This window comes from Podarcis vaucheri (genome assembly GCF_965113315.1).
Source record: "Podarcis vaucheri genome assembly, chromosome: 4".
Taxonomy (NCBI): Eukaryota; Metazoa; Chordata; class Lepidosauria; order Squamata; family Lacertidae; genus Podarcis; species Podarcis vaucheri.
In genome coordinates, this window is record NC_138762.1 from 56,080,393 (window position 1) to 56,093,046 (window position 12,654).

General features: G+C 45.1%; 1 protein-coding gene and 1 long non-coding RNA gene across 2 annotated transcripts in view; both read left to right on the plus strand.

Moving 5' to 3' along the window:
- Positions 1-707: 707 nt before the first annotated feature.
- Positions 708-12,654, plus strand: part of MORC3 (MORC family CW-type zinc finger 3) — a 39,243-nt gene continuing 27,296 nt past the window's right edge. The window contains exons 1-3 of the mRNA XM_082220497.1: positions 708-1,246; positions 11,391-11,463; positions 12,404-12,536. Of these exons, the coding sequence (XP_082076623.1) occupies positions 1,205-1,246; positions 11,391-11,463; positions 12,404-12,536 (248 nt within the window). The 5' untranslated portion in view covers positions 708-1,204. The remainder of the gene's footprint in view (positions 1,247-11,390; positions 11,464-12,403; positions 12,537-12,654) is intronic.
- On the plus strand, positions 1,262-7,277 carry LOC309531199. Its single transcript, XR_014219132.1, has 3 exons — positions 1,262-2,044; positions 5,221-5,768; positions 7,137-7,277. It is a non-coding gene; the product is annotated as an uncharacterized lncRNA (long non-coding RNA).

Sequence of the window (12,654 nt, forward strand, 5' to 3'; positions counted from 1 at the left end):
TCGGAACGAAGGTCCGATGCCGGGCAGGGGGGAACGTCTCCTCCCGCCGCCGGGCATCGGAACGAAGGTCCGATGCCGGGGGGGGGGAACGTCTCCTCCCGCCGCCGGGCATCGGAACGAAGCTCCGATGCCGGGGGGGGGGAACGTCTCCTCCCGCCGCCCGGCATCGGATGGCTTTCCTGAAGACTTGGGGTGGGAGGAGGGTTTTCCTTCCCACCGCCAACATTCAGAATGCTGTTCTGAATGTTGGTGGTGGGGAGGAAAAACCCTCCTCCCACGCAAGCCCCGGGAACAGAGGGAAAGCACTGCGCCCCTTCCCCTCTGTTCCCGTACCTGTCCTGAAGGCTTGCGGTGCGGAGAAAAGCCCTTCTCCGCACCGCCAGCCTGGCAAGCGGTTTCCCTAGGAACGCATTAATTGATTTTCAATGCATTCCTATGGGAAACCGTGCTTCGCAAGACGAAAAACTCGCAAGAAGAAAAAACTTGCGGAACGAATTAATTTCGTCTTGCGAGGCACCACTGTAGTTCTTGGTATGAGCTTTCGTGTGCATGCACACTTCTTCAGATACATTTTTTTATTTTGCATATAGCATATATTCAACACAAAAAAACAGCAACATTTTGTTGTTGACAAAGGGCAGCTGGACATATAAAGGGCCCCATTACCTTCAGTAGCTTAGGGCCTCATCAAACCTAAATCTGGCCCTGCCTAGTTTGCGTACATTGATCGCTTCGAGAGCTCTTGAAGCTTGTAAATCTCTCTAAATAAATACGGAAGGCGACACTTTCTATTTAGCCCCCCCCCACCCTTATCTTGAATCTCTCTTTTACACGGGTTGCGTTCCAGAGAAGTAGCCCACCCTGACCGCTACGAAAAACTGTCGCTGCATCATGCCTTCAACTTGAACTCCCCGCTCTCTGCATCTGCGTACACACGTGCAGAGAAGGGAAGCAGAAGACGTAAACAGTGGAACCGAAAGGCCATGCAAGCGGCGACCGGCCCTCCGTGACGTTTCATCGTCGGCTGAGCCAAATCAACAACAGCGCCAGCCGCAAAGGAAAGCGAAGGGAAAACATGATTTATTGATTTTTTTCCCCCAGCTCCGCCCAGTCTCCTCCCCGGAAATAACTTGCGCTGAAGAAGAGGGGCCTGGGAAAAAGGAAGCTTCTTTGCGGCAGCGGCTTTTGTACTGGAGGAGCTAAGATGGCGTCGGCCCTAAAGGAGAACGGGATTCCTCTGAGTGCGGTGAGAGCGGGCGGGGAGGCGGCGGCTTTTTCCGCAGGGTGCCGCGACAGGTTGCGTTTATGGGGCTTGCGAGGCAGAGGCGAGGTTTGGGGCGTCGTCCCGTAGGCGCTTTACCCGCCGCGGGTGGAGATGTTCGAGTTCTTGCCTTTCGCGCTCTCGGGGCGCCCGGTTGCAAATCCTCTCTGGGAAGATAAATGTGCGGTTTTTCTGGGCTGCGGGAACCTCCCTCCCCCCCCCCCGGTTTCTCTCCCTTTTGCTTTCTCAGCAGCGCGGTGCTGAAGGGCTCCGAGGCTTCTCTTTAAGGAAACCCCTTTCTGCCCTTCCAAGTTGCCTCTTGTGCAAAACATTGTGCAAAATAAAATAAGAGGCAGCCGCTGGTGGGCTAATCCCATCCTTGCGGGAGAGGCAAATTCTCTTTCCCGTGCATCTCCCTAAAGGCGGAGGAGTTTGGCTCTCTTATCTAGATTTAGCGATCTTTTGGCAATGCTGCAGGCTCCAGACACCTCTGAAATGTCGCCACGCGCGTTGTAAATACTGCCTGCTCCTTTTGTGCCCTCGTGGGGGCGAAGTTCTGCGTGAGAAGGGGGGCGCACGCAATACGGTGCTCGTGTGAGTCTGAAAGAAGGAAGCGCGGGAGGGGTGAAACTGCCCCGATTTTTAGCTTTCGCTTTTCAGCAATTCGAGGGGAGGAGTCAGCAGAGGCAGGATTTGAGTAGTGTTGCTTTTGCCTGACAAATGGCAATAATGTATTGCTCTGGCTGTGGTGAAGATACCCAGGTCTAGTGAGCACAGCAACTCGTCTGGGTAGACACATTGTGTGCATCTTGATAGGAATGCTATTTCGCAGAACCAGGGTGGCCACATAAAATCTCTGCTCTGAGTTATTGTGGAGTGGGTTTCTGAGATATTTGGAACTTGCAGGAGAAACGCTCTCACAAACCACAGCGATCTACTGGGTATTTAAGGGGTAAGGTGGTCTTTCAAATAACGGTCCTGAGCTGTTTGGGGCCTTATATGTTTGTACCAGCACACTGAACTGGTCCCAGTAGCAGGTGTTCCTTGCTGGCAGGTCCTAGTTAGTCTGTCTATAGCAGGCTTCCTCAACCTCAGCCCTCCAGATATTTTGAGACTATAATTCCCATCATCCCTGACCACTGGTCCTACTAGCTAGGGATCATGGGAGTTGTAGGCCAAAAAACATCTGGAGGACCAAGGTTGAGGAAGCCTGATCTATAGTTTGGACTACCAAGTCATAGAGCAGGGGTCAGCAAACTTTTTCAGCAGGGGGCCGGTCCACTGTCCCTCAGACCTTGTGGGGGGCTGGACTATATTTTTTTGGGGGGTGGGAAATGAACAAATTCCTATGCCCCACAAATAACCCAGAGATTCATTTTAAATAAAATGACACATTCTATTCATGTAAAAACACGCTGATTCCCAGACCGTTCGCGGGCTGGATTTAGAAGACGATTGGGCTGGATCCGGCCCCCGGGCCTTAGTTTGCCTACCCATGTCCTAGAGTTTCAGGAGAGTTTTCAAAGGTAGCTCTATAACTAGTGCATTTCAGTATCTATCTGGAGGTTACTGTGAATAACTCTAAGCAAAAGTAAAGCTATATAAGTGGTACCAAAGTTATGGCCACACTGTTTCTGTCTGCAAGGGACCATAACTGGTACAGTGGTGCCCCGCAAGACGAATGCCTCGCAAGACGGAAAACCTGCTAGACGAAAGGGTTTTCCGTTTTTGAGCTGCTTCGCAAGACGATTTTCCCTATGGGCTTGCTTTGCAAGACGAAAACGTCTTGTGAGTGTTCCGATTTTTTTTCGCCCCCCCTTTTTCTAAGCCGCTAATAGCCTTTTAGCCGCTAATCCACTAAGCCTTTAATAGCCGTTAAACCGCTAATAGCACTAAGCTGCTAATAGGGTTGCTTCGCAAGACGAAAAAACCGCTAGACGAAGAGACTCGCGGAACGGATTAATTTCTTTTTTTTATATAACATTTTTATTAAATTTCCACAAATTTTAAGACAAACACAAAAACATAGACATACATAACACCACACCACACAAATAACAAATATAATTTCAAATCCTTATTTTGTTGACATCTTTCACTGACTTCCCCACATCTCCCCTTCTTGTATCCCAATTCCCATAATTAGCTCAGCAAGTTCTTATTCCCCACTTTTACCTTATTAATGTCATACTTAATTCATCTCAGATGCCCAATTTTAACTTATGAGCCTCAATTTAGACCCCAATTCTCATCATTTACACCCATTTCTAAGGTCGACCCAAATTCCCTTTCACAAATTTCCCAATTTTTATAATAATTACAAAACAAAATACCAAAAGAAAAAACCATATAGTTACACCCTTTGGATTCCAAAACTCTCCCCCTCCCTTTCCTGTTTTCGATCCCAAAAGTATCTCTCAATCATCAGCTCTCAGCCTGGAGATCTTACGTCCGATGCCCTTAAGTCTCTCTCAGTCCCTCTCTGCCGGTTTTGTTGGTAGTCCTTTATATTAACCCTCAGGTTTCGGAGAGGCTCTGTCTCAAAAATATCTGATTTTCTTCCAACCAAATCTCCATGTTCGAAAGTGGAGCCCAAATCTTGTTTCTTGTTGCTTTTAAGTCCAAATGTCCCAGATGTCCCACAAGCTCCAACTTTCATCTTAATCAAGTTTGTAATCCATAGGTCTTCAGATCTCCCCATAGGGAGATCTCTCCAATCTTCCTTCTCTAACTCAAACCAAATTTTCATCTTAAAATTCATCTTTGCAGGCCTCTGGCTCTCCTTTTTCCTCTGCAGGATTTCAGCTCCTCCTTCCCCCTCCTTTAAGTCAACACATTTCTCTTCTTTTCCAGCTGCATAGGTTTCTTGCATCAAGTCGTTGACACAATCAGCAAAATTGTTTACTTTAAAATTCAAAGCTGTAATATTTGTAGCCATAGCTTCACTCTGACCTTGTAATTTTCCCAAGAGAAAAAACATTCTATCCAACTCAGCCTGTATTTTTCCATCTGCAGCCATTGTAATGTCTCAGAACTCCCTCTAGAGGGATTCTAGTTACTTAGTGTTCCTTCCAGCCTTAATTCCAACAGTCAAATTAATTTGTTTCTGTTTCTTCTTTATTTTCAACAGTTTAAAATCCAAATGTATCAAAAAATAACCAGCAGAAATCACAAAAACCAAATTTTCCAAATTTTCTGAACTTTGACAGCTCGTTTGACAGCTGTCAAACTCTTTGTATCTCCTCAACAGGCTTTCTCGCAGATCGCTCCCGGCTCCCGGGGGGGGGGGTTGCACTTCAGCACTTAACATCCACTCTTATCCTCCAGCACAAATACTTATAATGCCAAATCGTGAAATTACTAACTTATATCCCATGGAAAGGAAAAGTCTCTCAACCTTAGTTATCCGGTTCTTGCTTTAATGTGTCTACTTAAAGGGGAGACGGACTTCCTTTTTAGTGTATCACCCGATCGTGCCAAATTCAAGAGGAAAAAAAAAATTAATTCCAATTTTCCGTATTACGGGGTGTTGCTTTTAGGGTCCAAATAATCAAAGGAAGAAGTCAGCACTCTCCGGCCATGGCTTGCGGCTTCACTCCGTAAAAGTAGCTGTCTACTCTCAGCACCACGCCACTCCCTGGCCCCCGCTCCGCAGCCTTTAAAAAGGCTCCTTCGCGGGTCGGGGGGCGCAAATGGTGCCCGCCGAGTCACCAAGTCCACAGGCTTCAGCGCCTGTGGTTTTTGAGGGTCCCCGCGTCGCCGCCGCAGCAAGACCCGTCCTTTACAGAGCCGATTCCCTCCGGAGCTTGGAGGGAATCCGCCATTGGTTGATGGCGCTTGACCCGGAAGTCTCCGGAACGGATTAATTTCGTCTTGCGAGGCACCACTGTATATAAGCTTCAACTGATGAAATACACTGTGTGCCATAGACACCATGTGATTTTTTTCCTCAGTTGTAGGATTTTTTAATATATTTTTTTGTGAGACAGTTTAAAACATGCCCTCAGCACCTTTCAGCAGGGATCTGTTTCTGGAGCTACCATCCAACTACAAGGCAGTGATCTAAGCAAGTTAAAATCACTGGTAAATTTTTATTAAGTTACAGCTATACACACGAAAATATGGCAACAGCTAGAAAGATATTGGCTCTTATGCATAATTTCTTAGTTTGCCAGAAATGGGTGGCTTTCAGCTTTTCAGGACCCTGGGCAACAGCAGGAGAGGTGCAGCAGCTGGGACTGCAGTGTAGGAAAACTTCTGTCCTTTCTCCCTGCTTTCCATTTGCTGCTCATCTCCTTGCAAGAGATGAGTTGCCACATCATCCCTGGAAAATGCACTTGTCCCTGGCCTTGAGTCAAGGCATCTGAGTGGAGGGAGATAAAATTCCTGGGTTGGCATGGCTGACCTCTGAGCTAGGGAGAGGGGTGAGAGCGTTTCAGTTTAATTTTTATCTGTGGATGAGTGGGTGGGAGTATTGCTTTTGCTGTAGCAGCCAGGAGTGACTTAAGTCTACTGTGTGCCTAGTTGAGCCCCTGAAATAGGCTCAGAACAGGTCAGGGAACCCCCAGAGCAGCACACTGGTAAGCTAAAATGCTTGCACTGACAGAACAATCTCCTTACAGCTACAATGAATTTCTCCCAGAGTGATTTGGGGAGATACAGTGGTGCCTCGCAAGACGAAAAGAATTTGTTCCGCGAGTCTTTTCGTCTTGCGATGTTTTTCGTCTTGCGAAGCACGGTCCGTCGCAACTGCGCCTCTTCAAGCGGCTTTTTTTAAAACGCAAGACAGTCAAGCTTGCAAAAATTTATCACCTGCCTGATAACAAATGTTGGAAATGCAAAGAAAAGGAAGGTACATTCTTTCACCTTTGGTGGACGTGCCCAAAGATTAAGGCGTTCTGGGAAATGATCTATAATGAATTGAAAAAGGTATTTAAATATACCTTCCTGAAGAAACCAGAGGCCTTTCTCTTGGGTATTGTTGGCCAAGGGGTGTTAAAGAAGGACAGAACATTTTTTATGTATGTGACAACAGCGGCATGAATACTCATCGCAAAGTACTGGAAGACACAAGAATTACCCACCTTGGAAGAATGGCAGATGAAGGTGATAGACTATATGGGTTTGGCAGAGATGACGAGCAGAATCTGAAACCAGGGAAGAGAAACAGCGGAAGAAGATTGGAAAAAAATTAAGGACTATTTAAAGAAACATTGCAAAATCAATGAATGTTAAAATGACGCTGGATTTGAAATTATATGGTTATAAGCTGTAATGGATATGTTAAAGAGAAATAGTAAGATTGAAATTAAGACAAAAATAAGTAAGGATTTGCTGAACAATTAATTAGAAATTGGAATACAGAAAGGGGAGGTATGAGGAAGTCGAGAAAGTAAGATACAAGAAATTAAGGGTCGAAATTATATGTGTTTTTTATGTTTTTATGTATGTTTTGTTTATTGTATAGTTTTGTTTTGTTTTTGTTGTGATTAAAAAAAAACTTTTGAAACCTTCAATAAAAATTTATTTAAAAAAAATAAAAATAAAAAAGCGCAAGACATTTTCGTCTTGCGAAGCAAGCCCATAGGGAAATTCGTCTAGCGAAGCAACGCAAAAACGGAAAACCCTTTCGTCTAGCGAGTTTTTCGTCTTGCGAGGCACCACTGTAATAACAGCTGACTATAGATGCAAGCTTATTGTTCAAATTGGACAGAAGCATAGCAAAGACTGCTTGAAGCTCACTCAGTCTTTGACACAATATGACCTACATGCTGCTACACTGTGAAGCCCAACCTGCCTGCAGGGGCTGGGTTTCCTATCAAATTACTGTATTTTTTGCTCCATGGGATACTCTTTTTCCCTCTTAAAAACTAAGGGGGAAAGTCTGTGCGTCCTATGGAGTGAATGTAGGGGGGAGGCGGGCAGGAAAAGCCCCCAAGAGCCGCACACAAGCTTTGAGTGGCTCTTGCGGGCTTTTCTCCAGGAGGGAGAAGGGACCACTGCTCCCCAACCTGTTCTGGGGGCTGGGGTTGGGGGAAGCTCGGGCTTCCCCTGCCCCAGCCCTGCAGCTAAAAAGGAGAAGCCTGAAGCCCCTGGAGCGCAGCGAGAACTGCCGCTCTGGGGGTTTCAGGCAGCTATCCGCAAGCCTTCGGAGAGCAGCGGGAGTTCTCGCTGCGCTCAGAAGGCTTGCGGGTAGCCGTCTGGAGAGCGGGAGGGGTCGGTGCACACCGATCCCTCTTGCTTTCCAGGCTTTGCTTCGCTGGAGAGGCGCTGCACAGTTTTCCCTCTCTGCGCAGTGCCCCTTCAGTGAAGCGGGAGGAGAAATGGAAGGGGCTCCGTTTCTCCTGCCGCTTCGCTGAAGGGGCACTGAGCAGAGAGGGGGAGAAATTTTTCCCCCCTGTTCTCCCCCTCCTATTGTCCGGTGCGTCCTATAGAGCGAAAAATATGGTAAGCCTGAAGGGCAACTCTAATATCCTTTCACTTCCTTTGTTTCCGGCTTAAATAACCAGTCTAAAGGGAGTGGCACGAACACTTTTATTGTGTTTGCACTGTGATGATGCATCAGGTGGAAGACAGATGCATGTAGCTACAGCTGAGGAGGATGAACAAAGTAATATTATGCCCTTTCCAGAACATTGCTTTTGATGGGGAACACATAGAATGTCTCATAAGAGATGTATTGTTTTAGTAAATCTTTGTCTGGTCTTGGATTTTCTTTCACAATCCTTGGTGGATTTTCAACTGATTTTAGTAAGAACATGTTGCTGCTGCTTCCATGTTTGCACTCTGGAGTCATTCATGCGGAGGTTGTGATCTCCTAGTCAGCAACTAATATTCTCAGAAAACCACTTAGAGAGGAGAATGAGGGATGGGGAGCCACCCTATCAAAATCCTGTTCTCTAAAACTTATTGTCAGCAAGCTGTATTGTACCAGATGTTTCACTCTTAGCCTTTATGAACTTTACTGGACACTGGGAGAAGGACACAAAGGCCAAGGAGACAGAAACCTTTGGGGGCTCCAGTTGCAACTAGATGTTTCGTTTTGGCGACTGTAATCTTGGTTTAAGGAGCCATTTGGTGCCTAGCTGGTATATCCAAGTTTCTAACACTGGTGTTTCTCCCAAGGGGCATCCCCCAACAAATTAGATCGTTTTGCAAAAGTTTATGTCCTGAAATGCCCTGGAGAGCTGGGAAAAAGTCAATATATTTCACATCTGGCAACCAGTTCTTTGACTTGAATACTGATGCCACTTCCCCTTGATTCTCAGCTGCTTCTGCTTCTTCTTCTTCTTCTTCTTCCTCCTCCTCCTCCTCCTCCTCCTCCTCCTCTTCGGTGATCACTCATAGCTGAGTAAGATTGTATTCCATAAACACAGTTTCTACTAGAAATTCCCTGCTGTGCTCCTTCCTGCTGTAGGCCAGGTAGGAAAGAAATCAGAGGCTGGTTTCACATTACATGTGAACCAAGCAAACCATGAGAGGAAGGTACAGTTTGGAGAAGGAAGGGAAATGTTCCCACCTTCTCTGCAAAAAAGGTTGTGGGGACCCACTTGTGTATTTAGAAACCATTCACCGGTGGAAGGGCTGAAAGGTTCTGTTGAGGTGGTGGGGAAATTCACTTTGTAGAAAAATGAACAACCTACAGATGGTGATGTTGGCAGTTCAGGTAATTGCAATACAACTCAAGCTATGGTCTCTTACGAGGAAAGCGATTTGGAGGAGATGCCAGGTCAGGCAGAGGAAATAAGAAACACGTCTCTTCTTCCCCAGTGAATCAAAATGATGAAAGACTGGGAGAATCTAAGGGGGAGGAAAAGGAACCGCAAGGAAGGAAGACTGAATGAATATCAATTTGGCAATAATTTTGGACTGTGACTTGGCTGAGATTGCTGAAACTCTTTAAAAGAACTTTGTAAGAGCTTTTATATAGAAACTGGAGAAATACCTGTTTGGATTACTAGAAGGACATTAGAAGAGTCATATTGGCTGTCTGGATGACCAAGAATTTAAAGCTGGACTTGGGGGGGAAATTTGGGAAAAGTTAGATCCTGCAGAGGGGGGAAAACTGATTTAGAGTGCACATGTTAAACACTTTGAACAGGGGTCGGCTCAAGGAGGAGGAGGAGGTTAAGGCAACAATGATAAGATGGGCACAGGATATTGGACCTCCAATAATGATGGCCGAATGGGAAGATCTTTGGAGAACAAATATGAAATTTACGGCATGTTATAACGTCAAAGAAAATATGTTAAAGATACAACACAGATGGTACCTGACCCCCTCAAGACTATCTAAGATGTATAACAATTTAGCGAATATTTGTTGGAGGTGTGGTGAGAGTAATGGCAATATGTATCACATGTGGACATGTAGGAAGATCAAAGTGTTATGGGGTTTAATTTATGAGGAATTTAAAAAATGTTTGGAATAACCTTTTTAAAAAGACCCAAGGCATTTCTGTTAAGCATTGTTGGCAGGGACATCTTGAATACCTTTAGAGAGGTATTCTTATATGCAGTGGCTGCAGCTCAGACTTTGGTGGCAAAGGGGTGGAAGGAAGAAGTCGTCCCGACAATAACGGACTGGCAATATAAGCTACAAGAATTCGCTGAGATGGCGCAGCTGACAAATAGCCTGAGAGGCAATTCATATCAAAAATTTATGGAAAAATGGGATAGAGTAGCTCCGAATTTTAATCCAAATGTAGAAGGTACTCACAATACAGTCATTTAATGCTTTTAATGTTGGAAGAATTGACCGCTGATGCCTCACGGTCTCGCAGCTTCGTATCATCAAAGTACCGTATTTTTCACTCTATAACACGCACCAGACCATAACACGCACGTAGTTTTTAGAGGAGGAAAACAAGAAAAAAATATTCTAAACGAAATAGTGGATATATTATTTTTGTGGTTCATGCTGTGGCCACAGACATGTGATCTGACAGTGAGTTTGGAGTAGCCCAATGCAAAAATCCTGAGGATCCATGTGGATCCATGCTTTGTAACCACGGAGGAGGGAAGGAAGGGGAACCATGGATCCTCTGCTCACGACTGCAGCAGATCCCCCCTGCCACCCGCAGGCATTCGCTCCATAACATGCACAGACATTTCCCCTTACTTTCTAGGAGGAAAAAAGTGAGTGTTATGGTGCAAAAAATACGGTAAGCGTTTTGTACGATGCATCGCAGCTATGACCCCCTCACCCTCGAAGCTCAAAAACAGAGCTTGCCGGGAGGGGGGAGCCCGCTTTTTGACACCTGCTGGATCCCACGTCCTCAAAATGCTCGATTTGAGGTTTTTCTTGGGGGTCTGCTGCGCTGGAGCAGTTTCCCCCAACTGTGATGGCGTACATGATCAACCGGAAACTTGGCAAGGCTTATATTGCCTGGGCCGGATCGTCCTGCAGAGATCCCTTCGTGGGTTGGATCATGCGCACCCACGATTTTTGGTGTCTGCACAGATGCAATTTTTGGCGCTGTGGAAGCAAGTCCCCGTGCCGCGCTGCGCCAGTTTAGCACAGCGCGTGACTCAGTTTGGGGGCGGCTCGTGGGCCAGCCAAACGGCCACTTCCAGCCCATGGGCCTTAGGTTGCTGACTCCTGACTTTGAATAATTGTTGTTTCAGATAATTGTCAGATAGGGAGGTAGGAGTTCTTTTCATCTATTTTTCTATTCTTTTTGTTATTTTTCCTCTTTTTATATAATTGTGTTTTGTAAGGATCATAAGCATTCTATTTTATATTATTTTTTTTATATTGCTTTTTATTATCTTTTTATAAACGTGTTTGGATTTTAGTGCTCAATTTCTTAAAACCTTCAGAATTATTATTATTTAAATAGAAACCAATCCCCAGCTGAGCCCCATGGTGTGTAAAGCTTTTGGGTCAGGAACTCAGTATACTTCTGAATCAATGAGGCATTGCACCTTTCTGCGTACCATGTTTTTTTCCGTTCTTACAGTGCTTTTTATGAATTTTGCAGATGGTGTATATTTGTGATGGATTATCTAAAGTAAAACTTCATAACTGCTTTGCATTGCAACACTGCATCTGTATGTACATTGCAGATGTATGTACCTAGAAGTTTAATTATTTTGATTTTAACTTGTACACTTTCTGTTGTTTCAGCTATGTCCAAAATTTTTGCACACAAACTCTACCAGTCACACCTGGCCTTTCAGTGCTGCAGCTGAACTTATAGGTATGTGAACAACATTGTATTTTTGCAGGCTAAGCCATACTTGGTTTATGTATTACACGGGAGCAGTTTTTTCTAACTGGTTGTTACATCTTTAACAAACTAAAGCTGCAATCCATTACCACTTACCTGGGAGCAAACTCCATAAAACTCAGTGGGCATTACTTCTGAGTAGGTTGTGCTGTAAGACCCTAATAAAAAGCTTTGGCTGGTGGTCCAGCTACGCCCCTATCTGGACAGGGATAGCCTAACTACTGTTGTCTATGCTCTGGTAACCTCAAGGTTACATTACTGCAATGTGTAGGAGGGCTGCCTCTGAAGATGGTTCAGAAACTACAGCTAGTGCAGAATTCAGAGACCAGGTTGGACCGCCTCTTTCCATATGAATCTATCCAGACCCTGAGATCATCTTCTGAGGCCCTTCTTCGTGTGCCTCCCCCTTGAGAGGTCCGGAGGGTGGCAACGTGAGAACGGGCCTTCTCTGCAGTGTCTCCTCCTCTGTGGAATGCTCTCCCCAGGGAAGTTCGCTTGGCGCCTTCATTATACACCTTTAGGCACCAGGCAAAAGCATTCTTTTTTAACCAGGCCTTTGGTTGATTTGATTGACATCCAGTGCCCTTTAAAAATGGGGGGTTTTTTTGCCGGGGGGGGGCATTATTGGGTTGTTGTTTTATTTTGTGGTTTTATATTTTGATTTTATTCTGTGAACCGCCCTGAGACCTCCAGGTATAGGGTGGTATATAAATTCAATAAATAATAATAAAAGACAGAAATAAATGATATTGTCCTGCCTGTGGACTTCCCCTTAGGCATTTGGTTGACCACTGTGAGAAATGAGGTGCTGGACTAGATAAGACCTCTGGTCTGATCCAGCAGGGTGGTTCTGTTTTTATTATTGAAGATTACTCTTGTTCTTAATTTTTGCACCACTCTTTATTCTCAGATAATGCCTACGATCCTGATGTGAATGCAAAACAGATGTGGATTGACAAAACTGTTATAAATGAGAACACATGCTTAACATTTATGGACAATGGAAATGGTATGAATGCAGACAAGTTGCATAAGATGTTGAGGTGGGTAAAGTTTTAGTGGTGTGTGCAGTCTCTGGCTTTTGATTGCATGCTCGTAAAAGTATAATGTAAGAAAGTTGCATTTTTAGGACACCAAATTTATTGTTGTGGAGAAATATTA